General features: G+C 47.1%; 7 protein-coding genes across 9 annotated transcripts; 4 read left to right on the plus strand and 3 right to left on the minus strand.

Annotated features, from left to right (window-relative positions):
• Positions 1-294: 294 nt before the first annotated feature.
• On the minus strand, positions 295-6,156 carry LOC128303879 (phospholipid-transporting ATPase ABCA3-like). The gene is made up of 6 exons (XM_053040960.1): positions 5,945-6,156; positions 5,678-5,879; positions 5,322-5,603; positions 4,860-5,247; positions 2,016-4,790; positions 295-1,934 (listed from the first exon to the last, which is right to left on the minus strand). Exons 1-6 carry the CDS (start codon positions 6,154-6,156, stop codon positions 616-618), a joined length of 5,178 nt encoding a protein of 1,725 aa, XP_052896920.1. The 3' UTR covers positions 295-615.
• Positions 6,157-7,236: 1,080 nt separating this feature from the next.
• Positions 7,237-9,295, plus strand: LOC128303880 (venom serine carboxypeptidase). The gene has a single exon (XM_053040961.1). It carries the CDS (start codon positions 7,616-7,618, stop codon positions 9,056-9,058), a length of 1,443 nt encoding a protein of 480 aa, XP_052896921.1. The 5' UTR covers positions 7,237-7,615; the 3' UTR covers positions 9,059-9,295.
• On the minus strand, positions 9,144-11,141 carry LOC128303881 (RCC1-like G exchanging factor-like protein). Of its 3 annotated transcripts, none has more exons than XM_053040963.1 (4): positions 10,741-11,141; positions 9,845-10,623; positions 9,615-9,779; positions 9,144-9,547 (listed from the first exon to the last, which is right to left on the minus strand). In XM_053040963.1, exons 2-4 carry the CDS (start codon positions 10,503-10,505, stop codon positions 9,210-9,212), a joined length of 1,164 nt encoding a protein of 387 aa, XP_052896923.1. In that variant the 5' UTR covers positions 10,506-10,623; positions 10,741-11,141; the 3' UTR covers positions 9,144-9,209. The 3 variants fall into 3 exon arrangements, with proteins under 3 accessions (XP_052896923.1, XP_052896924.1, XP_052896922.1); XM_053040964.1 differs by having other exon boundaries at positions 9,845-10,601; positions 10,663-10,749; XM_053040962.1 differs by having other exon boundaries at positions 9,845-11,141.
• On the plus strand, positions 10,627-12,384 carry LOC128303882 (probable 28S ribosomal protein S10, mitochondrial). The gene is made up of 3 exons (XM_053040965.1): positions 10,627-10,978; positions 11,044-11,145; positions 11,889-12,384. Exons 1-3 carry the CDS (start codon positions 10,964-10,966, stop codon positions 12,315-12,317), a joined length of 546 nt encoding a protein of 181 aa, XP_052896925.1. The 5' UTR covers positions 10,627-10,963; the 3' UTR covers positions 12,318-12,384.
• Positions 12,385-12,484: 100 nt separating this feature from the next.
• Positions 12,485-16,621, plus strand: LOC128305967 (HEAT repeat-containing protein 6). Its single transcript, XM_053043619.1, has 6 exons — positions 12,485-12,955; positions 13,016-13,664; positions 13,732-14,461; positions 14,530-14,939; positions 15,001-15,164; positions 15,225-16,621. The coding sequence occupies exons 1-6, from the start codon at positions 12,485-12,487 to the stop codon at positions 16,332-16,334; spliced, it is 3,534 nt and encodes a 1,177-aa protein (XP_052899579.1). The 3' UTR covers positions 16,335-16,621.
• A 60-nt stretch (positions 16,622-16,681) lies between these two features.
• On the minus strand, positions 16,682-18,668 carry LOC128305969 (uncharacterized). Its single transcript, XM_053043621.1, has 2 exons — positions 18,476-18,668; positions 16,682-18,358 (listed from the first exon to the last, which is right to left on the minus strand). Exon 2 carries the CDS (start codon positions 18,344-18,346, stop codon positions 16,787-16,789), a length of 1,560 nt encoding a protein of 519 aa, XP_052899581.1. The 5' UTR covers positions 18,347-18,358; positions 18,476-18,668; the 3' UTR covers positions 16,682-16,786.
• LOC128305968 (ATP-dependent RNA helicase DDX54) lies at positions 18,501-23,026 on the plus strand. Its single transcript, XM_053043620.1, has 2 exons — positions 18,501-19,777; positions 19,844-23,026. Exons 1-2 carry the CDS (start codon positions 18,884-18,886, stop codon positions 21,374-21,376), a joined length of 2,427 nt encoding a protein of 808 aa, XP_052899580.1. The 5' UTR covers positions 18,501-18,883; the 3' UTR covers positions 21,377-23,026.
• Positions 23,027-24,420: the final 1,394 nt, after the last annotated feature.

Consider the following 24,420-nt stretch of genomic DNA (forward strand, 5'->3'; position numbering starts at 1 on the left):
CAACAGCGCGTCGATCGGCGGTTTACTGTAGCGAACTGCTAATTTGTGAGACAATGCACTCACTTGAATAGGGTGAGTTCATCGTAAGCTGCGCGCTATGCTGTAAGTTGTATTTTTGCTTAAACACTACTTCTCGAAAAGGGAATTTAATTATTACTCGTCATAAGGTGTGCAATGAGACATGTACAGAGTATTGTGAATCCTAGAAAGATGCCGTACACGATGCCCACCAGTGGACAGCACTCGAACAGCATCATTAAATACAAGAATATGAACACAGCAGTTTAATTTTTCATCAAACAACCAACTTTATTTGTATCTGCTTCCTGAAGCGAAAATACTACTCGGTAATTAAGTCGTGATCACATTCGGTCTACCACCCACCTTACAAATCTATCGATTCGAGCTCAATCACGTGCGGGGGTTGCGGAAAGAAAAGAAAATTAGACTAGCGTGGTGTTGAGAAGGCATTCTAATTCGTTCCGTTGCTACATATTGTCATTTGGTAGAGATTCCGCTACGTATACTAATCTATTTGCCACACCCGGAGCTTTGTCAGAGTAATAGAAGTAATTGAGAAAGCAGCAAAGGACTAGGGGTGTTGTGGAAATTGAACTATGCTTCGTTGCAGGTGCGCTGAGTAGCGGTAAGTGAGAGGAACACTTGCTCGAGGGATGTTTGCCCAAGGGCGTAATCTTCGAGTTGCAGCTGTTCACGTGCCGCTTCCAGTAAACCAAACATCTCCGACCAACGATGTCCAGTGTCCCGGATATGGTAGGTGAGGTAATTGTGATACTCTTCCTTGAGGATGGCTCCAGTACCACCACCACCAGTAGTAGTGCTGACTGAAAAGGTTTGCTGCATAAACGACTTGATCGCTTGCTTGTGTCGTTCGGCTTCCGTGCGCGATCCATCTCCGGTGCGTTTCAGCTTCATGGTAAGAAAGTAGCCGTGGGAGAATTTATTTTTCAGATGCTGAGCCGACCCTATACACCGGAATTCTCCATTCACCATGATGGCAAGGCGGGTGCAGAGTGCTTCGCACTCCTCCATACTGTGCGATGTGAGCACTAGCGCGGTTCTGCCCTCTGACCGTATCCGACACATCACGTTCCAGAAGTGACGCTTCGCACCCGGATCCATGCCCGTGGTTGGTTCGTCCAGATACGCCACAACCGGATCGCCGAGCAGAGCCAGAGCGGTGCTTAGTTTCCTTCGCGTTCCACCACTGTACGCTTCGACGCGTTTGTCCAGATGAGCAGCAAAGTGTAGTTCCACTGCCAGCCTTTCTGCGATCGAATCGATCGATGGATCCGGAATGCCACGCAATCGGGCAAAGATACGCAACGTTTCCCGACCGGTCAGATCTTCGAGCAGAGCATCAAACTGGGGACAGTATCCGATCTTCCGATAAACGGCAGGAAGTTGCGTGCGTAGACTGTATCCAACGACCCATGCGTCACCGGCGGTAATGCGTCGATCGCCGGTTAGCATCCGGAAGGTGGACGTTTTACCGGCACCGTTAACGCCCAGCAGCCCGAAACATTCACGTCCTCCGGCAGCAAATGTAATTCGATCGACTGCCGGTGGTTGAACGCTGCCGTAACGTTTGGTTAGATCGCGCAACATTAACAACGCCTGCCCCGTAAGTGATTGATGTTCCCGCTCTTCGTAGAATCGATCGACTCTGGTGCGTTCGTCAGCAACGTCCGTATCCTCACTGATCGCAATGGATTCCATTTCTTCGGTTTTGACCGCCGCCTGACGATATCTGTTGGAACGCAACCGATCCGGTATACATGCGCTGATATGCAGCTCGGCGAGAACGCGATACTCTTTAAGTAGCAGAACCACAAACGAAAGTACTGAAACACCAATCAGGTAAGTCAGATTTCGATTGATTCCTCGTGGATTGAATGAAAATATTTCCACATCTGTAACGGGATGGCAAAAAACAGATCGCAATCAAGTTAAAACTGATAACATCCAACTGATGCGTTGACTTCTCCACTTACCGCAGCACAGCTCGTTAAATTTGCAGGCCAACTGGGCGGTGCAAAAAGGCATCGCATCGCAGTAAGCATCGCAGATTTGTCTCGTCGTTTCCATCACGTTGATATTGTTCAAGCTGTGGCTGAGCGCAAACAGTGGGAACACCATGTAAATCCACTCCATCGTTTCTGCCACGTGGCGCAGATCAAAGTCCTTCACCTTGAGCAGGAAAACCGCCGTAAACATGACCGTCCCGGTGAAGATGTTGAAGATCAGCATCTTAATAAATCCGGTCGATGGTACATCGAAACAGTATGCACCAAGATACGTGAACGGAATGACCGCCAGTCCGAAACAAATGAACACAATCACCACGCGGCCAAGTTCCTCCGGTGTGGACCAACCTTCCTCGCCGAAGACAGCTAATGTGCCGATGTACAAAGCCATCGCTACACAGTACACGGCAAAATCCCAGAGAAAGGAAACTCCCCAAAACGTGATCGCGTTCACTCCGCTCACGAACTGCAAAAGTTTCGAACCGGACGATCGTTCACGGACATAGTACAGGATGTAGAGGGCACCAACGAAGGCCATTGCGAAGCCGGTGTTGAAGGCAAGCTGGAAGCCTAGATTACTTCCGGACTGTGTACGCAGGAACCGAACGTGACTGCTGTACGGGAGCGGTTTGTTCGTCACGGTGATGCTACAGTTGGTGCAGATGGTCCGTGCAAGTGCATTGTAGAGTACGCTAAGCGAAAGTGGTGCCGTATGGTACGCTTTGTTGTTGAACCAGGCAGTGAAGTTACGGTGTACCACATCTAGGGACGCTCCTATCATGTACATATTATCCACCGCTCGTATGTTTTCCCTTGACTTTTGCAGTATAAATTCAGTGAAATTCTGCTCCGTCACAGTGAGTGAATGTCTCAGTCCAGTACCCGAAGACTGCTTGATCGTTTCGGCATACGCGGTTACGATCGAGACATTTCGATCGCTTGTCGACAGGACGGTGCTCGTACGATCGTAGCTCGCGAGTGTAATTTCCAACGGTGGCAGAACAACATTGTTGGGAAAGAATCGAACAATTGCAATAACTAGCAGGACAAACATCATTGGCAGTAGTATCTGAAGTGAGGATATCTTCCACGAGCGGATAAAGCTGAGATACTTCTTGCAGAACATGGCACGGATCTGACTGCAAAGAAGCTCTGTGGCTGTTTGTAGCTCGAAAGTTTCCGTGATGGTTATTGGCGGTGGCACAGGATGATGAGTGCCGCCGTTTGTTAGATAATTCTTATCCGTTCCATTACCGGTGTGCTGAAGGTCACCAGTGTTACCTTCATCACTGCCCAACCTCATGAAAACTTCCTCCAGTGTGGACAACGCAATGCCGTAGCTGGAGATGCCGCATCGTTCGGTGTTTTGTTCCAGTTCTTCCAGCGCGGGTTGAAACATCGCACGATACTGTTCGTGAAGTCGTAAGCTCAACTCCGTCCCTATATCAGACTCTATCGCCGCATCCGGTACGTACCGACGCAGTAGCTTCGTAAGCACTTCTGGCTGACAGTCGGCGCGCTTTACACAAACCAATCGATATCCGGCACCGAAGCGTTTCTTCAAGAAAAACGGTGTGCCAACCGCTCGAAGTTCTCCATCGCACATCACAGCGATCCGGTCCCCGAGCACATCCGCTTCGTCCATGAAGTGTGTCGACAGGACGATCGTACGATCGCGCTTCTCCTGCTGCAGTAAGTCCCACACCGTGCGGCGCGCGCCCGGATCCATTCCGGACGTTGGTTCGTCACAGAATACAACACGCGAACCACCGCACAGTGCGACAGCGAGCGACAGTTTCCGCTTCATACCACCGGAAAGGGTGTGGGATTGCTCGTTACGCTTGGATTCGAGCCCTAGCGCTCGTACATATTTATCGATTTCCGTCTCGATGTATTCCTCCTGCCGGATGCCTTTGAGTCTGGCGAAGAATCGAATGTGTTCTGCGACGGTAAGCTCGTTGAAAAGCACGTTGTGCTGTGGACAGAAACCGAGCGTGTTGCGGAATCGATTCACAGCGGTACCGCCGATCCTGTGTCCCTCGATCGTAGCGTATCCCGATGTTGGAGGGTACATCCCCGTCAGCATACCCATGGTGGTCGTTTTGCCTGCACCGTTGTGACCCAGCAGAACGGTGATTTGATCGCGATAAAAGTTTACCGTAAGTCCACTAACAGCGGCACGGGAAGTTGATTTCCCATCGTATATCTTCGTCAATCCTACCATACTTATGCCGATCTGTTTATCGGTCGGTTCTTCCTCTGCATTCGCTTGATATCTGCCGGTTGATTTTAATCTTTCGCTTTCTAAACCGTTTTCCACAGATGTCGTACCTGAACTGTCGCGAGTATGCTTTCGTGGAAATACTTCTTGCATCCAGAAGCTGGTGGTGAGGATAAAATTCCACCTTCGAGGCACACCAAACTGTCCTGGAGCGATCTGTTCTACGTACAATGCTACGGCGAGATAGAGTGCGGCGTCAACTAACAGCATGGCGAATATATGTGCCATCGTGAGGCTGTCATCAACGGTCACGGGCGTCAAGAGGTTGTCCCATTGCAAACCGATCGATGTGCCTTCGTGTTTCATGAAAAGCATCACACCATATCCCATAGCCGTGTTGCTCCACAAACTCGACCCAAGCTTGGCCCCGAGAGTCATCCGATCGTAGTTACCAAACGTTAGCTGAAACGGCGTGAGTGAATAGAACCACACAATTCCAGCAATACCGGAGGCAATGTTCGCTATGGATGAAAATAACAGAACTTTAATTGTGCAAAGTTTTCCGATGTCTGGCCGGACCTGGGACTCACCTTTGGAGAAGAAGGTGCTGATCATAAAGCACAGCATGATTGTCGTGATGCTGTAGACGAACAGAAACAGCCAGATCAGGAAGCGATTGGAGAACTGGAATATAGCCACCTTCGTGTTGGTGGTAAGACTACAGCTCAGCAACACGGTGACGAGCGTGATGGACACGGTTAGCAGCGTCAGGGTACGCACAAACCAGGCCACCCAGTGTATCCATCCATCCAGTCCCATCACTTTCATCGATTCCTTCAACTGTTTTTCCTTCTCCAGCGTGATGAACTTCACCGTGTTGATGCAAGAGTAGAAGAAGGCAACCATGATGATGGAGGGGAACAGGTTTTCTAAACCACGCAGCAGCGGATCATCATAAAAGGCCGGATAAGGGAAACGCTGTGGGTGAGACGAGAGAGAAGAAATTCAGTGCATTCTGCCAAGACAATCGTGTGGGGATAAACGATCAATACCCTAAGGAGCACATGGGGCAGTGAATTGTTACGATCGCTACGCATCTCCAGCACCGCACGGCTGATCGCATTTTGGACGGAGGCAAATCCTTCCGCGTAGTAATTCGCTGGATAGCCACCATCGCTGACGTTGATGTTCCGCGCACCGTACACTTGAAACTGTGGAAATATCAGGAACGTGCGCCAGTTCGCCCAAAACTGTGCCCCAGGCAGGGTTGTCGTGCGCATCTCGCTCGGAAACCGAACGGCTACATCAACTCTGTCCGGAATGATTGTAACGTTCTGGAACATGGGAGAGTTTTGGTTACTACACGCCAGAGGCACACCTCGTCCGGAACTAGGCCCACGATCGTTACCTTGAACTCCTCGGGAAATTCTAATCCCGCTAAGTAGTTATGCGTGACGAGATCCTTGTACATGCTTTCGCTATCGTTGTAGCCCTGATGAAGGACATCGGTGCCGAGCATTCTTGCCGCTCGGCCAACGATGCGTTCGAGCACATCATTGCGAGGTGAGTAAGCAATTTTCAAATTGATCGGGTGGTTCGTTACCATCTCGCTAGAAAAAGAAAAAGAGAACATCAAAATCAAACGACCTGAGACTCTCACTGTTTTTTCGCGTACCGTATCATGGCCAAACTTTGAACATTTAAGCTGCCGAAGGTCGTCGGTTCGGTATACACGGTTGGCGTTACGAGACCCCGGACGAGTATGAGCAGCGAACAGGCTAACACCGGAATGGTCACTTCGAAAACCGTCTGCGCATAGTGGCGCTTCTGTATGATCCAATTCTTCCATAGCAGCAGCACAAACTTGTCCCAGCTTGAGGTAGTCATGTTGAAGCCCGGATGTGACTAACGTGTGAAGAACCGTTCCAGAACTTCCAACTCCGGTCGATTCCCCGCTCCAAAACTCCAACTGTGTTCGATTCAGGTATGTACACTGATTGACTATAGTAAGCGTTGGTTTGATTTAAGGCACACTAATGATGGATTGCTGTAATGCTCTGTTACTGCGGGGAAATTCCTTCCGTTTGCGTTACTTCGGAAGCATTTTTTGTTCTTTCTCTCACTCTCGCTACTCGCAGCTAATTATGGGGCGCAAGTACACAATTGTCTCTGAAGTACACAAACCGGTCCACCGCAGTAAAAGAATCCACCCTTAACGCACGATGTTGGGTGGGAAAGGAAACGGCAGAATCACACGCTACCACCACCGTTCCATGATTGCGTCAATCGACGGTACGGCAGCAACACTTCTCTTCCACACTGAACGATGTGCCCCGTTCGAAATATCGAACTGGATAGATGGATCTAACACCGGGTGAATCATTTCGTCAGGTTGCGAAGTGGTGGATTACACTGTCAAAAAATGTACTACCCTCGACACACACACTCACGCCCTTTCTGCTGTTTCGCGGGCGCGCGCATGTTTTTTGTTGAGTTTGTTTGGGGTGAGTTTATTAGACATCATCCCCTACTCTTCACGTACACTGACACACACGTATGAGATGTAATAGAACAAAAACACACACACATACGTTTTTTTGCAAATAAGTATTTGGTTGAGTTATGTAGGGTCGATAGTGGGAGGAGGGGGTTTATTACACCCATCTCTCCACGTGGTGTGTGTGTGAGTAGTGGTGTTGCCGGATGGCTTTATTTTGCAGCACGTTTTGTTTACAACCGCAAGATATCGCCGTTGAATTGTACTGCTTGCTCGCCGGCTATTTTTGCTTTCATGTGCATATTGAACAAATAGTCACACGGAACTTCGAATAGGTATTTACAAGGGGTTATGTACATGGAGGAAACTGCTCATTATTTAAAAATATTCAGCAACAGCTCATACAATTTTAGTTATAGTTTTTTAATATTACTCATATTCAGAGTAACGTTAGTTAGGCAAAGGTACGTACTTAAAGGTGGTATAATAGTATGTTTTTAGACGGATTCCCTGTAATAAATAATAATATCGTTTATTGCAATTCCCTTTCACGCTTTACAACAAGCATTGTCATCACTGTTCTCTTTCTACGATCATTGACACATCGTACGCATGCATTGTACTTCAACAACCCTCAATCATCATCATCATCATCATCATCATCAATTCTCTTCTTCCTCGTTATATACGTAGTTCCATAGCAGCCGCCATAGATTGATTGCTTGGTTGCGGTGTAAGCATATTGGTCAGTGCGGATCAGTGTTCTTTGTGCGTTGAAGGAGTAGCAGCAGTGGCTTGCTATTTGTCGACGAATTAAATTGTTACGACGCGTTCATTACAGCCAGCGCCATGTTGTTTGTTTCGTGTGCCCTGTTGCTGCTGGGGTTATGGGACACTACTTTGATCGAAGCGAAGCGATCGTTCATCAATCCATACCCAAGATTCCAGGCTGTGCCACTCGCACCGAACGACGATGTAGGAGAACCGCTCTTCTTAACGCCGTTCATTGCGAACAAATCGATCGAAGCAGGCCGGAACGCGGCTCGTGTCAATCATTCCGCCATTCCAGCAGACATCGAAAGCTACTCGGGATATTTCACGGTGGATGAAACAACCAACTCGAATCTCTTCTTCTGGTACTTTGCGGCCAAGCTAAGCCACGAATCACCGGTGGTTCTGTGGCTTCAGGGCGGTCCTGGTGCATCGTCCCTTTATGGATTGTTCACAGAAAATGGACCATTCGCTGTGCGCAACGACTTGAAGCTGGCACCGCGCAAATACAGCTGGCACCTGAACCACCATCTCATCTACATCGATAACCCTGTCGGAACGGGGTTCAGCTTTACCGATAAGGAAGAAGGCTACTCGACGAACGAGACACACGTCGGTGCAAATCTGTACAACGCCCTGCAGCAGTTTTTCACCCTGTTTCCCGACTTGCAAGAACAGCCCTTCTTTGTGACCGGTGAGTCTTACGGCGGAAAGTACGTCCCGGCCGTGGCGCACACAATCCACCGGAACAATGGCGCTGCAAAGGTAAAGCTTAACCTGCAGGGAATCGCAATCGGAAATGGATTGTGCGATCCGTACCATCAGCTCGTCTACGGGGACTACCTTTACCAGCTGGGGTTGATTGATGGCACTACGCGTGATCAATTCCACCAGTACGAAGCAAAGGGCCGTGATTGCATCACAAAGAAGGACTTCAAGTGCGCCTTTGACGTTTTCGATGAGTTGATCAATGGGGATCAGTATCCGAGCGGATCACTGTTCAAAAATGCGTCCGGCTTCACCACGTACTTCAACTACCTGCAAACGGTACCAGACCCTGCGGATGAGTATATGGGAAAGTTTTTGCAACTGCCGGAAACACGTCGCGCCATACATGTGGGTAACAACTCGTTCCACGACCTGGACGGTGAGAACAAGGTCGAGGATCATCTGATGCTCGATGTAATGCAGTCGGTTGTGCCGTACCTGAACGAGCTGCTGCACGCGTACCGTGTGGTCATTTACAATGGTCAGCTCGACATTATTGTGGCGTACCCGCTGACGATGAACTACGTGACTAAGCTTAGCTTTCCCGGATCAGATGATTACAAGAAGGCGCCACGACACATCTGGCGTGTGGATGGTGAGATTGCCGGGTACGCGAAGGAAGCGGGCAATCTGGTGGAAGTGTTGGTACGAAACGCGGGTCACATGGTACCGAAGGATCGGCCGAAATGGGCACTCGATCTAGTGATGCGTTTGACACATGGCAAGAAGTTTGGAAAGAAGCCCAAATACTAATAATAGGTCGCTCAACAGACTTAGACCATTCATAGACTAACATTTGGTGGCACTTTAAAGCTAAAAATGTAATAAAACCGAGCTGTTCACATTTATAAGTCTCGTATATATATTGACAGAAACAATAATTCGAAATTAGTTAGCTATTTGTTCAAACAAACGCCTTACAAAGTGTTACGGTATGATCCACACCACAAGTCACTTTCTGTACGCGCGCATTAAGTGCTACCTTCAGTGGGAAGAATTGATCGTTCTTATGCCCTAGACCTAGGCAGGCGTATCGATTGTGGCCCCACATATACAGATCATGCAGATCATTGATTGCCGCACAGTGTGTTATGCCAGACGCGATCGAAATCACCTTTGCATTGGGGTTGAATTCGTTCCTGCCAAACAGTGCTGGTGGAATTCGGGTAGGAGTTGGTCGATGCTGCACTTCCGGACCGAAGCCAAGAATACCGTACCCCCACGAAAATACATCTCCGTGTTCTGAAAGCAAAAAGCACAATGTTGTTACCGGTGTGGCCTGGCCTGAAAGCTTTTGTTATGTAATTACCATTTAAAATAAGGCAATATGAGCCACCAGCTGCGATGTCAATAATCTTGCCATATTCTTTTGTGAAGGAGAGTTGTCGTGGAATGTTGATTTGTGGATTATCCTGAGCTACATCCCCAAGTTGGCCGTATTCTGAGTTGCCCCACCCGAATAACTCTCCTTTCTCTGTAGGACAATGAGTGAAACCATGATGCGTTGACTGCCCTGCAGTTCGAGGTCGATATGCTTACCATTGATGGCCAGTATCGTATCACAGCTGCTGGAAACCTTCACAATCTGTTCTCCTTTCACGTCTCCTTCCGCGGGACCGAGTGTATCGATCAATCCATAGCGGCCCTGTCCAGCCTGTCCATCATCGCTCCAACCGCAAGAAAACACACGACCCGATTCCGTGAGCAGTAAACTGTGATCTTGTCCACATTCGATTGCTCGCACTGGTTCTTCGAGCTGAATAGTAGTAACCACAGGATTGCGAAAGTAATCCTCGTCGGGAACGATTTTTCGACCACACTGCCCGTAAGCGTTATTCCCAAATGCAAAAACTGCACCATCCTCAGTAAGACCAAGCACGTGTGCTCGTCCAGCGGCCACCTGTATTATCCGCTGGCCTTGTTGGATTTGCGCTGTGCTTAAATCAATTGGTGCCGGATAGATGAGTAACTCCAGTGGTTTCTTATGCGGGCCGGGTGCTTTCTGAAACCCTAACTGTCCATCGGTGTTTATACCAGTACCCCACAGTTCCGTTGCCTTTATCGTATTGACCACATACACCGTGAATCCGTACCCAGTCGCAACGTCCGACACTGTATGTCCTTCGGCGAAGCTTAGCCTGCTTGGATGCTGCACGAAGTCGGTGAATACTTGTGCCTGTTTCTTCACGGAGGTCTGCATCCCAAGAGCGCCCGTTGCAGCGAAACCCCACACATAGACACGGTTGTCATTCGCTTTAGCTACAGGAAACTGGTGAACCGGCAAACGGGACACATCCTGCCGAAGAACACTTTGTCTACTATTGGATGCATAGTAACGGTTGTGCATTAAGCCTAACCCTGAAAGGCACGAACGGCACCGATGCAGAGTGGATCGCATGTTCGCGGCCGCTTTTATTCACCTATTTTGTACGTACACTCGAAGCTGTTGTTTTGCATGTTCTTTGGATAACTCGTTTGTTTTGGTTTATTTATTACATAACGGCGCATGTTGCAAGCAATCGTTTGACAGTTCGTAAAATAACAACAGAGAATCATACAGAAAACATTGCTTGTTCTTGTTCAAGAGCAGAAAAAACTCTTTAAAAACAACCCTTTATTAAAAGTTCAATAATATATTTCTTACTTCAATCGATTGCCATGGCTAGCCGACTGGTAAGTGTAGTGTAGTTCGACAAAATGTGGGTTTCTATTTATTTCATTCGTTTGTCCACTTTTAGCCCGAGATCTTCACCCGAGGAATGGTAGCTTTCCGCTTCGGACGTCCATTTACCCATTCTGCAGGAAGCATGAACCGCATATATGAGCCCGACTATCTTGAGGTAATCAGTTTAATCCTTTCCTTATAGAGAGAACCAGCTGCATGTCTTCTTTTTTTAAAGTGACCTTATTTCGATGCATACAGCACAAGTAGGCATCAGTAAACAGTGCTACTAGGTACATTTCGGTTGCTTCGTGCAATGCGGTAAGAGCCAATAGTGAGATCCGATACTTGTTGTTAAACACTTCCCTTACCACTCTACCGAAAGCTGCCTTTGGGATGAGCAAGTTGTACGTTTGTTGCAGATAAAGCATTTCTTTAAGATACGGGGCTATGCGTGGACCTCTTGTCGTTCTTGTGCCGGTTTGAGTGGCTGAACGCGGTGTTTCAGCCGATAGCGATCTACGGTATGATCCACGAGCACTTCCGTCCGTGGACTCCGTACTTCTGCTGCGACGGCTTCGATCTGAAGAGGACGACGGTTCTGAGTCTAGTTGTTCTATCCCGGATCGACTGCGTGTATTTCTGGTTTCGTTTTTACTATGTGTGGTTGACAGTGCCTTCGGTACTCCTTTGCGGCGCGTCATTGCTGTGGAATCCTACAGATTTCAGACGAAACACAAACGCCAAGCCTTGGCACGGATTCGGGTTTTCGACAGTTTATTTTGTTTGCATTCAAACTCATTGGACGCAACGCTACGCGGAACATGGATGACACATCAAGAAACGTCAAACAAATCCTTGTTCTAAAGTACCGTTTAGTACAGCAACCAAATGAATTAATATCCATTCGATTTCTTTCAGTTGCTCAAACCGAAATATCCACTTTACGAGACGCTGAACCTGTCCATCAAAGGCTACGATTATCCTTTGCTCGAAAGCTACCAAAAATTCATCCACAATGTGGCTGATTCGATGGATCTGGAGATAGCCGACGGTTACGCACAGCCTCCACAAAAGCTGAACGTGCAAAAGTTTAAACCCAACTCTAGCGTTATTGACAGCGAGTACAAACTGACCATGTACGAGCGTACGGTGCAGGTGGAAAATGTCCAGGCTCCATTATATCCACTGCTGTTGCGCACACTGCAGGCTGCCCTTCCGGAAGGTGTCACGTTGAAGGTATCAGAGCATACGGGGGAGCAGGAGGAATCACGGTACGTTCCAGATCGGGACCTGAAGGAACTCAAGCAGCAATTAGATGAAATGGGTGGTCCATCGAAGAGAAGATGAATCGATTAAAGAGGTAGCAGTTTTTTGTAGATTAACAATAATAAAATTGTATTGTTTGGTATAACAACGGGTTTGAATTTGCCATCTTGTCCTTCTTGTAATAAAAAAGTACTAAAACACACATGCTGTACTAAACTGTGATCTTCAGCCCCCAAACACAAGGGTTAATGAATCATCGTAGGCCAAGAAAGCGCACATCAAAACAAATCACAAAAAGCGCTGCCACCAAACACTTTCACCATATGGATCTGGAACAGGAATTTCTTCAGCTTTCGACCAAGTTCCTTTTCTTGAACTGTGGCAGTCAGATTGCAGATTATCGGAATGAAATCAACACATTGCTAAACGAACTGAACGGGTTAAATTATCGCGGCGCAAGGATTAGTGACGTACGATCCCCGATTCGGCTGATTGAATCGTTCGTCAATATTCCAGCACACGAGGACACGCTAGTAGTGAAGGCATGCTATCTCATAAAATCACTCGTCGGTCGGCAGAAGATTGTACTACCGGAACCGGTATCTCTCGCATTGATTGTGTGGCTCAGAAAGTGCCTTGAACGACGGTTCTATCAGTTGGCCTGTGATGTGCTGGGCACATTGCAACTCCTCTTTTGTCGGTGCAGCGACATTACACCGGTAAGCAGTTTCGCAAAAAAAATAATACAATTCCATAGTAAAGTTGTATATCGATTTCAGCTTCTTGATGTTTTCATATCAACCAATGGAATTCTAATCAATGTGCTTGCTGATCCGGACTATCGGAGAGTGGAATCAAGAGCCGTTTCCTCTGCTCTCCTTGATCAATGTAGTTCTAGTGAGCTTTACTTAGCAGCCGTACTGTGCCTCGAGTCGATCTTGGTTTGCTGCGAACCGCTTGGTGTAGAAGTACTCGAGCCGTACCTAACAACAGTGGGCAATGCAGTGCTAGATTTAATGTTCAAAACGCGCCCCGAAACATTCACCGAGCTTGCCTACTACAGCCTGGCAACATCCGCAATAAATTGTCTTCGGATTATTGTCACGATAGAGGAGCCAAACGAGTGGACGCACAGTCAGCTTGGTCGTCTAGTAGGTACGGCCAAGGCTTTTATTATGTACGGCATTCCGGACGTGGGCAAAATACTACCGCAGCGTGTTCCCGTCTCACAGCAGGGTATACCGGAACCTCAGCACATACCCATTAGCAAAGGTGGGAAGACAGCAAAAACGCGTAAAACCCGGACCCATCCTAAAAGCAAGAAAGGGACGTCGAGAAACAGTGGAATTGGAAATCGAGAGCAGAAAAAAGCTAGTGATGGAGATATTAACCGTCAGCCGTACTCAGAGGCAAGCATTGTTTTGGAATGTGAGTAAAATTGTGCAGATCGATGCGGGAGCTGATATGATGAGAAAATTTCCTTCTTTTGCTACAGGGTCCTCCAAGAGTCAACCACCAATGGCCGGTTGTTATCAAACGAGCGATTCGGATTATTCTGAAAGTGAAGCGTCCTCGTCCCGAGCACAAATCGAACGGCACCGCACGGCCAAACTACGGCAAACCGCGTTGGTGCTGATAGGAACGCTAGCACAGCACGTCGAGAAACGCATCATGTTTGGCTACTGGCATGCTCTCTTTCCCGATGAAACTCGCACCCCAGCCACGATATCCTTGTTGAACTGTGTGCTTCGCGATCCTTCTCCTAAATGTCGCATAGCAGCCATCCAGGCCACATCGTTTCTGCTCTACAAATCTAAACCATTCCTTATACAGGCCGAAAGTAGCAAGAAAACGCTCGTATCGTTCACGCCGTTTTCTGTCACGCTGGGCAACATGGTCATCGAAATGTACGCCATGCTCACGCAAGCTCTCACTCTCGAAAGTGACCTTACTGTGTTGACGCAGTTGCTTAAAGGATTAACGGTGTTCATACAGGCTACAGCGTTTCATCGACTTCGGGCAGGAATTGCGAGCCGATTCGTAAGAATCGTGCGTCCTTTAGTACGGCACCGGGACGCAACTATAAAGGTGGCAGCGTTGATGGTGCTGGGCTTTTTAATTTCCGTGCCAGACCTGACGGAAGAAATAGCCGGGCTGGTCGGGATAAAGAAGCTAGCACAGACGCCTACCGGTAATGTAGTACGCAGCAAACCAGTTTCAAAGGCGTAAGTCTTCTCTTTTTCTATTCTGTTGATAAAACGCAGTTTGATAATGAAATTTTGTTCGCCTCTAGATTTGATCTTGAACTAAACCAGGAGGAAAATGAGGAAGAGGAAGCGGTAGATTCGGAACCGGAAGAAGATGGGAACTCCAAACGTGAAAATAGACAGGACGGCATATCGCTCGATTCGTCTAATGATTACGATAATGCCGGAGAAAACAGCATGTCTTGGTTAGTTCAGGTTACGTTAGAAAATCTAGGAGTAAACGGCGTTGCTAGCACGGTAATGCCGGTTCGTATGGAATGTCTGCAGGTATTGTGTGCTATGACGTGCCACTATTCGCTGCTTGCCGACCATCTCCCGCTGGTAGCGCAGGCTTTGATTAACGCTTTCGGTGATACACTGTCAGAGATAAAGCTGTATGCCGGCCGTTTGTTGGATCTGCTCGGACATGCCATACACACGCAGCTGCTCTTACAAGGTAAGCAATCGTTCAATTGTAGCGCGTCGTTCTCCGAGCTCATATGAGTTTCTTTAAATAGATAAAATTGATCCTGAGCAGCTTAACGTGGCACTTCACTTCTGGAGCAGCATCATCCCAACTGTCACGGAGCAGATACAAGATGTGCGTTTGGTTGCTACATTACGCTCTGTGTGCTGCGATGCCCTGGGCAATATTGGTGTGCACGTGTACGAAAAGTTCCCGGTAAGTTTTTTGAAAGTCCGCACTAGTTTTTAACAATGATATAATGATGTTAACATTTAGAGAGATCGTCAGCTGGCACTGATTTCTCTGCTAACTGGCTGTACCTTCGATGACGATAGTGCTGTTTCATCGGCGGCAGCTCGAACCCTTTCGGTGTACATCCTATTTCCGTCATTGCGCGATGACGTATGCTACGTGGAAAATACGATCGAATCGATTTTAAGGATAATGTTAGATCCCAATCTTACGGCTCGAATTAAAACTAGCTGGTCGCTTGGTAATGCTACCGATGCGCTCATCCTAAATCAACAGCATCATCTGCAGCTGAATCACCAACCGCCACCACAACAGGAATCAGCGCTTGAGCAGGGATATTTGATGATAAGTGACGAACTGCTACGACGCACCCTTCTGGTGGCGCTCGATTCGGCTAAGGACAATGATAAGGTGCGCAGCAATGCGGTACGTACGATCGGTAATGTCCTGCACCTTCTACGCCCGGCACAACTTGAGCATCCTGCGTGGAGCCCTCTTTACCAAGACGCCATTGAACGGCTAATACAGAACGTTACCGCTTCGAGCACTGTCAACGTGAAGGTGAAATGGAACGCATGTTACGCGCTGGGGAATATGATGAAAAATGAAACATTCTTCGTATCTGGTGCGGTGGCTGGAACCTGGGAGCGTCGAGTCTTTCCTGCCCTATGCGAAACTGTTGTTAATTCGCCCAACTTTAAGGTACGCATTAATGCGGCCCAGGCTTTGTCGATCCTTGGCAGGCGGGAGCACTATGGCGAGTTTTACCAGCAGATTTGGCTCGCTCTTCTGCAAGCTCTCGAACAGTCGGATAATTTGGTTGACTACAACGAGTACAAGCGAAGGGATTCGCTACAGGAGCAATTGTGTTTATCGCTAGCGCATCTGTTGCGCTTTGCAGTGAAAGAAGATGTAGTGCTGATGGCAAGCGTTCTGCTGCCACTTTATGATGCCGTTCGAGGGAACTGGGTACGTGTGATAAGTCGCATACTGCCGGAAAAGAGCGCATCACTGCTCGAGTCGCATCGTGTGTTGCTGGAATTGCGTAAGATCAGCAAAGGTGAAGGTGAGTCGATACCTGCCTCATCCTGGGACCTGCTTCTTAAATGTTTCACAGATTCCGATGTTTGTTGAGCGGCGGAGGTTATGCGTAACGAATACAGATTTTGATATATAATTTATAAAAAGAGGAAATTTGCAATGACCTTAACGTTCATGTATGAGAACAATGGTACTATCATCATTATCATATTGAGTTCGAACCCGGTAGTAATCGGTTTAGGCAGGATATTCGAACACGATTGGATATTCGTACCGTAGTCTCTCGAAAATTCCTATTCCTGTGATGGCATAACAATTCAAACTAGCTCCAGACTTAAAGTAAAAGAACTTCTTCAGTTAAAGTGGACGAAACCTTAAAAACTCAGCACCGAAAGGAAAATACTTGGAAGGCTATCAATTTTCTATCGGCAAGCAATTTCGGATAAGATATAGCAAAACGTCTAAACTGCTTTAAGTAGTAAGCAAATGAGACATATGAGTATTTCATGATATACGTTAAAAATACTGTAACCGTGTCCTTTCTACTATGCTACATGGTTAGCCATTGGAACGTCGATTTCTTCACCGTTCGGCTTGACAGCATTCATCAGCTTGGCACAGGTTTGATACAGCAATGGTTCCCCATCCATCGTCTCTCGCAACTCGCGACACATCTGCTCAAAGGTGGACTCCTTCAGCTGTCCCATCCGAATGGCCGCTCTGATTATTTGTTCATCAATCGGTCCAACGAGGAAAAAAATGGCTTCTCGCACCTCCGCACAGGCTGTCTCCACATCAAACTCTCCACCGTCGTCTGCTGCGTCTCCTTCCTCCATCGCCGACCCATCCTCGGTTGTCCTCGAGAGCGCTTCCGGTAGTGGATTTTTCAGAGCTTCTGCTAATTGATCATAAATCTTTACCATATACACAAATGATTCCGCCCGGAAATGATACAGAATACCGCTGTAAATATTGCTGATCAATACGAAGATGCACACATGGTTTTTAGACACCGGAAACAGTATGCTTTCGTTAACAAATGAAGCAAGCACACGATGAACGCATTGGTCTACCTCGCTCACGTACGCCTCGTACAGCTCGTTCGCGTTCACGATAAAGTGCTCATGGATCTCCAGAAAACGGCGCATCGTTTTAATGTCCTTTTGTGTGAGTGTTTCCTCGTCGAAACCATCGCTAGCTGCGTCACGTGCCGGGAATGGATACAATTGTTTAAACGCCTCAAAAAGCCCTTCGAGCAGACAGCTCTTTGCAAACAGGCGATAGAACTCGTTTAGTTGGGCATAATCTACTTCTGCCTCGGTAAAGCGATTGATCATTGCATTTACTGTCTCGGTCGTGTGCTCTAAAAGTGCTCTGTTAGTGCTGGTAGCAAGGAGTAGTGCTAGTTTCTCCGCCAGATTGTCAACCCTCTTAATTATACCAAACCAATGGTATCGTTCATCATCCGATCGATCGAAAAGGGTCGTCAGTGTGCGCATCAGTTGAACCAAGACCGGTGCATCAGTGATGGAAAGGAAGTCACACAATGCCACCAGCAGATTACTCTGCCGATAGAACAGGTCGTGCATTTCTTCCACACAGCACATGTTACCGATAATGCCAAACAGGATCTCGATTAGACGATAATCCTCAGAATCGGCAGCTAAAGCAAGAAACAGCTCGATTACATCCTGCTCCAGCAGAAATCGTACCACGTCCGGTTCAATCGTCATGTCCCACAGATTGCAAAGATCATGTTCGAATTCTTCGTCGTCCTCGAGCAACCGGTTGCCTTGTTTCGAAAGCTTCAGGATGGTCGACAGGACGAAGCGTTCCGAGTACATTGTCTCACCAATTCGATCGCCCTTCAGAGTTTGGAGTTTTTCCTGCAGATTTGCTTCATCCTCCTCGTCCGGATTTTTATTAGAAGTAGTTTCGTGTACCGTGGAGCTTTGTCCCTCTTCTGGGCCATCTGTGTTGGTTTCGGGTTGTGTTAGCTCCGTTTTGTGCGTGTTGTTTTCTTCAGGATTGGGAGATTTCTCTGCTTTCTCAATACCTCCGTTTGTTTGATCTACAACATCAGTAACACTTTCCATTGCATTCATTTGCGGTTATATCTAGAAAATCGACAAAAAAGCGAGTGAAAATGTTACGGTTCTGTTGATTTACTACACTGGCTAGCAGCTATTCCGCTACAATTGTTTACCGATCTGAATCGTTGATGGAAACCTTACCAAAAAGTGAATTGCCAGGCGTTGTTGACGGTTGCTCGATCGGCTTTGCGGACGGTTCTAAAGCTATCACTTGGTCTTTTGGACAGATTATGTTTATTCTTCTATAAAACCGCCTTTAACATTTCCGTTTCCATTTCACCGTGCCAAGATTGTGCTCTGCTGCAATGGGCAAACAAAACTCCTCCCGGTTGGGCTATTTGCTGGGCGTTTTGGTTTGAGAAGCTGTCAAAAAAAATGTCAAGCGAACGTCATCCGCGTTTTTAGTACAATTTGTCCATGATGCCAAACTTCAAATGGTTCGTGGATGTAAACAAAGGCACAAAACCTCGTGTTCCATTCGGCGCTGCACCGGCTCAACAAATTTCCCGTTTTTGAAAGTGAAACTGGCCATACTTTCCGGAGTACGCAATGAGTGTGAAAGCACTGGATGAGGTTCCAGGCTTTACGCTTCACAAGGCCGAAGTAGATTACGACGATGAAGAGGACGGAGGCAAGAAGGGCAAGAAGAAATCCGGAGGATTCCAGGCGATGGGTCTCGGTGCACCGATACTGAAGGGAATCCTTAAGATGGGCTACAAAATACCGACACCGATTCAACGGAAAACTATTCCCCTTATCCTGGACGGGCGGGATGTTGTGGCGATGGCAAAGACCGGATCTGGTAAGACGGGTTGCTTTTTGATCCCGATGTTTGAGAAGCTGAAGCAACGTGAAGCGAAGGCAGGTGGAGGCGCTCGAGCACTGATTCTTTCGCCGACCCGTGAACTGGCCATACAGACGTTTAAGTTCATCAAACAGTTGGGCCGATTCATGGATCTGAAAACGATTCTGGTACTCGGTGGAGATTCGATGGATTCACAATTCGCCGCAGTGCACACGCTACCGGATGTGATCGTGGCCACACCGGGTCGTTTCTTGCATCTCTGCGTGGAGATGGATCTGAAACTAAGCTCAGTACAGTACTGCGTATTTGATGAAGCCGATCGATTGTTTGAGATGGGTTTTGGTGAGCAGCTGACCGAAACGATCAAGCGGCTGCCCGAATCCCGCCAAATGGTTCTGTTTAGTGCGACCTTGCCGAAACTGATGGTTGACTTTGCATCGGCCGGTTTGTGCCAACCGGTACTGATACGATTGGACGTAGAATCAAAGATACCTGATACGCTCGATTTGAAGTACATTTACTGTCGGCCAGCGGAACGTTACGCGACGCTCTTGGTGCTTTTGCGCGATGTGATCCCTAGCACAGCACAGACGGTCATTTTCGCCGGTACACAGCATCACGTGGAATTGATTTCATTGGTATGTATGGACTTGCATGTTTTGTTGCCTTTCTTTCCTATTAATGTGCGGTCTCCTTTATTGCAGATGTTGACCAAAGCTGGAATCCCCAACAGCCATGTTTACTCTGGACTTGATGCGTCTGCGCGTAAGATTAATACGGCCAAGTTTACGCATCACAAAGTGAACGTACTCGTCGTGACAGACATCGCCGCACGCGGTCTCGATATTCCAACGCTGGATTACGCTATAAATCTACACTTCCCAGGCAAACCGAAACTGTTCATCCACCGTGTGGGACGATGCGCCCGTGCTGGACGAAGTGGAACAGCTTACTCGATCTTTTCAAACGATGATATCGCGCATGTGATCGATCTACACATGTTTCTAAATCGAACGCTCGATCTGGCCGATAGAAACACAATTGGAATCGTTCCACCGGATACACAGGAAACAGAACATCTGCTAGTGCAGGAGTACGTTCGCCACATTGACCTGGCGACGGCATATCGAGTGAGCAATAATGCGTACAAACAGTACATCGTAACCCGACCAGCGGCATCGGCGGCATCGAACAAGCGAGCAAAACAATTTAAAATCGGTGAACTGGGTGTGCTTGAAGACTTTCAACGCGAAAACGCCGAACCGGACGGTTCAACAAAGGGAAGAAAATGGAAGAAAGGAAAGTCGATCGTGCTGAAGAAAGACAAGAAACATGCTAAAGAAGACACCCAAAAGCTAGAGGTGAAATCGGGTTCCGCCGACTCGGGAGTCGATCCGGACGCATTTAGGAACGATTTTCTTGCACGCATGAAAAACTATCGTCCACAAGCGACAATTTTTGAGCTGAACCCGAAAGCAAACGCCCGAGAGTTGATGGCGATGACCCAGAAGCGTAAATCGGATGAGGCAAAGATCGAGAAGAATAAGCGTAAGTTGGCCGAACTGGAAGCGGAAGAGCAAGAGAAACAGAATATTAAATCGGTATCAGAAAAAGACGAGGTTTCCAAACGTCGCAAAGGACCAACCCGCGATGAGGAGCATTTCATCGCCTACCAAGCGAAGGATGCTGTCGAGGAGGATGGTTATGCGATCGACAATTTCACTCGCCAAGCTAACTCGGCCGAACTGAGTGTCGTGGGCGACACGGCCGAGGGACAGCGGATGCACCGTCAGCTGCAAAAGTGGGACCGTAAAAAGAAGAAGATGGTAAATGTAGAAAACCCCAAGGCTGGAAAGATTCGCACCGAGCATGGTGTTTGGATTGCGGCTTCGTACAAGACGGGCCGCTACGACAAGTGGAAGGAGCGAACGAAATTGGATGAAAAGTTACTGGCCGAACAGGCACAACAATCGGACGATGATGCAGGTGATGGGGCCGGTGCGGCTTCGGCAGTACCGATCGTACAGCGCCACTACCCGACTACGCACTGGGGGCGACACAATGCGAAGGCCGATCTGCGTAAGTTGCGCGATCTGGATCTGAAAACGCCCGAGCAGATTGTGAAGAAACGGATGGAGAAGGAAACGAAGATGGCTAAGGAGAAGGCCGCACGATTGAAAAACATTCAACGTAAAAAGCGCGCGTTGGCAAAACGGAAAAGTGCCAAGGGTAAGTAATTGTCGGGTCCTTTGAATGCTGAACGCTTGTAAGAATATATGAAGCAATGGGTATGTTACTAAAACATGTTAGTAAACATCCATATGATAGAGCAAGACTATCTACTGATTTACTGCAGAATCAAGAAGGTGAGAAAAATTCTATAAACTTAGCTAAAACGTACAACAGTTTCAATTTCAATGCAGTCGAGTTTGTCCATTTTGAAAGATTTTCGAAATATTGAAAAGGCCACATTAAAATAAAGCCTTGATAAGGGTATTAACCTTTCGTCAGCATTGTGAGTGTCTATTGCATCATAGGTTAGAAAGTTAATAGCTTTTCTTATGCTAAATTATGTTATCGAATTCATTTCCATATAATTCGACACACACAAACAATTCGTAGCAAAGCAAATGTTTCAAACATTTCCTGCGTTCGTCATATTCCGAACAAAAGGTAGCGGAGACCATACCTGGCCCAATATCCCAATCTTTCGTCTGCGTAAAACATTAGCCACGGGAATTGTAAACAAAATAAAAAAGGACCAAATGAAAAGGGCACGGCTGGATCAGCTAAATGAGACGAGGGTTCGACGAACAGTGTGATATCCGCAACAGACCGGAAGGAAACGTTTACGGCCACACGACAACCGTTATCGCGGGTTATCGTTTTGGGTTTTTTTATTACTTTCCTCTTTTTCAATACGGGGACTCATCCGTCTTCGATATCCTAAATTTGGTATCGTTGTTTGTGGGGAATGAAATGAATGTTTCGAGTTTTAACGGAAGACAACAGCGGAAGTTTATTTCGATGTCTTCATTATCTGGTAGAAGCACAAAAGAAGGAGTCATGGGGACATGGAGGAATAGTCATTTTCGGTTAATTGTCCAATTCGTTTCCTTCTCAATCTGCATTTTTTGATAAGCAGAACGAAAAATGAACATAAGTTCTTGTTGTCTCCAGGACCCGAATTGGTGTGTTAATTGCCTTCACTGTTCGCTCTTTTTCTAACAAAAGTATACCTAGTTTGACTTGGCCTAGATTTGAACTACCGTATCGTTTCCCATCAACCAGTCCCGATGTTCCACAAAGGAAATAGAAGTATAAGGATCAAGGCCAAACGTTCATCGACCACTCCTTGTAATCCTTGCACTGGAACTTTATTGCGTGTTAGCCTTGAATCAGACCAAACCGCATTATAATCACCATTTCGGCGTCCAAGACCTTTGTCAGACGTCTGGATCAAATCCAGTTCTTTTTAGGTGTTACCATTATGTGTCGTCGATTCATACACGGGTCGAAGGACTTTTTGTGCGACCCTCTGTTCAATCTTCCCATTTTTCGTACCATTTGTATAGTTTTAAAAGGCGGCCACTCACTGTGAACTGATGTGAGACAAAACCGCCACGCGCCATGCAGGATGATTGTACCCTGCGGGAAAAAATAGGGTGCCAATAAGAAATAACATCCATTAGCGAACAGGGCAGATTCAAAACGTTTGAAGGGGATCAGTTTTCAGCGGAATTCTATTACGGTAGCATGCGACTAACAGCATACGGGTGTTTCAAAATAATAACGCGAAGGGGAATGCACCTAGTTCTGTGATGGAAGGTTGGTGGAATCATGGGTATGAAGTGACTAATTCAATCATTACCAATCGAAAGCGTTGCTTGGCCCTTATGGTCGTAAATAAAAGTTGTATCCATTGTTGCGCACCAATCGAATAATCAAACTGATTCGATTTCGGAAAGAAAATGTTGCCATTACTACTGGTAGCAGCTGTTTCCCTGTGGTCTTCTAGGTTCTAAAGATAGTGGCATCGTAAAAGAAGCCGACACAATATGTTTAAATTGTTCGAAGGATGATAATTGGTAAGGAATAACATTTCTCGACAAGGGCAGTCTGGAGGTTCTCTTAATTGGACTTTGATTTATGCTGACAACAGATGAGCGGCGAGAATAAATTTACAAAAGTAAAGTAAAGTACAAGTTTTCCTGATAGATCCTCAATTGAATCGCGCGCAGCTTATTTAATACACCGTCATGAATGCACACAAAACACATTGAGTTGGTGCCAGCAACGTTGATATTTATTTTAATTTTAAAATTTATAATCATTTGCTTGAAAAAAATTATCTGCCAGCGAATTCTATTCACGCACATTCATTGATACATCTACTTTGCTCGCTCTTTAAGGTCCTGTCTCCTTCACCCATCGCGAGAGAGCGAAAGACAAATGGTGAGCCAAAGGGCGAAAGAGACCCTTTGGTCGCACATTGGACTTCTGTTTCCACAGGACCATGGGCAAATGTTGCAGTTTCGAGTAGTTTGTATTGGTGTAAAAGAACTGCTAAGAAATTAGAGGCAAATGCTTATTTCTGATATTGTTGTGTTCACTCCGAACATGGAATCGTGGAAAAGGCCCACAGGCCATTGGAAAAAAACATAGTTTAAAATGGTAATTCCCTTTTCTTATTCCCGTTGGCATATTTTGTAACTTGGGCACTGGTGGACAAAACACTAGTACGCACTATGGGCTCGATCGCTTCGGCAGAGTTCGGGCCACTTGCGGTAAACGGTGCTCGCGGCATCTCTTTCCATCTGCACATGTGCAACTGCAGTTTGCCTCTCGCTCGATGGAAAGTCCGGATTTGGTGTCGGTGTTTGTTGTGTCAGCCATTTTTTTTCTCACTCTGTAAGTCAAAGCGTACGGATGCGCGTCTGTCGCGTCCGCGTTCCGAGTGTTTTGTGTTAAAAATTGTACTTTACGCAAAGTTGTTTGCATGGACAAATTGCAACCAATGAACGAAACAGTGAAGGTGTAGCAACAAATCAGTGTAGGTTAGTACTTTGAAGAAAGCAATGAATTTACCGCCTGCTGAAGTGAAGCTAGCCGTAGCCGCATGTAAATCCCGTTCAGCAGGGTTCACTACCACTCCTGCATGGAGGTTTTCGTGTGTACAGTTTGTGCTTCTGGTTATGGATTTGAACCATCTAGAAACGAGCAGTTCCTGTGGGACGGAAACGATGCGATAGTGTGCGGATTGGTACGTGCGAATGCCCGG

Source organism: Anopheles moucheti, chromosome 3 (genome assembly GCF_943734755.1).
Source record: "Anopheles moucheti chromosome 3, idAnoMoucSN_F20_07, whole genome shotgun sequence".
Lineage (NCBI taxonomy): Eukaryota > Metazoa > Arthropoda > Insecta > Diptera > Culicidae > Anopheles > Anopheles moucheti.

Excerpts from the sequence above, each read along its gene's own strand:
- LOC128303879 (XM_053040960.1), bottom strand. The coding sequence starts at position 6,156 with ATGACTACCTCAAGCTGGGACAAGTTTGTGCTGCTGCTATGGAAGAAT. Across the intron at positions 5,880-5,944 it reads CAAAGTTTGGCCATGATACG|CGAGATGGTAACGAACCACC; the intron begins GTACGCGAAAAA and ends TTCTTTTTCTAG. Across the intron at positions 1,935-2,015 it reads ATTTAACGAGCTGTGCTGCG|ATGTGGAAATATTTTCATTC; the intron begins GTAAGTGGAGAA and ends ATCCCGTTACAG.
- LOC128303880 (XM_053040961.1), top strand. The coding sequence starts at position 7,616 with ATGTTGTTTGTTTCGTGTGCCCTGTTGCTGCTGGGGTTATGGGACACT.
- LOC128303881 (XM_053040962.1), bottom strand. The coding sequence starts at position 10,703 with ATGCGATCCACTCTGCATCGGTGCCGTTCGTGCCTTTCAGGGTTAGGC. Across the intron at positions 9,780-9,844 it reads TACGATACTGGCCATCAATG|AGAAAGGAGAGTTATTCGGG; the intron begins GTAAGCATATCG and ends ATTGTCCTACAG. Across the intron at positions 9,548-9,614 it reads ATATTGCCTTATTTTAAATG|AACACGGAGATGTATTTTCG; the intron begins GTAATTACATAA and ends TTTTGCTTTCAG.
- LOC128303882 (XM_053040965.1), top strand. Across the intron at positions 11,146-11,888 it reads ATGAGCCCGACTATCTTGAG|TTGCTCAAACCGAAATATCC; the intron begins GTAATCAGTTTA and ends GATTTCTTTCAG.
- LOC128305967 (XM_053043619.1), top strand. The coding sequence starts at position 12,485 with ATGAATCATCGTAGGCCAAGAAAGCGCACATCAAAACAAATCACAAAA. Across the intron at positions 14,462-14,529 it reads AGCAAACCAGTTTCAAAGGC|ATTTGATCTTGAACTAAACC; the intron begins GTAAGTCTTCTC and ends GTTCGCCTCTAG. Across the intron at positions 15,165-15,224 it reads ACGTGTACGAAAAGTTCCCG|AGAGATCGTCAGCTGGCACT; the intron begins GTAAGTTTTTTG and ends GTTAACATTTAG.
- LOC128305969 (XM_053043621.1), bottom strand. The coding sequence starts at position 18,346 with ATGAATGCAATGGAAAGTGTTACTGATGTTGTAGATCAAACAAACGGA.
- LOC128305968 (XM_053043620.1), top strand. The coding sequence starts at position 18,884 with ATGAGTGTGAAAGCACTGGATGAGGTTCCAGGCTTTACGCTTCACAAG. Across the intron at positions 19,778-19,843 it reads ACGTGGAATTGATTTCATTG|ATGTTGACCAAAGCTGGAAT; the intron begins GTATGTATGGAC and ends CCTTTATTGCAG.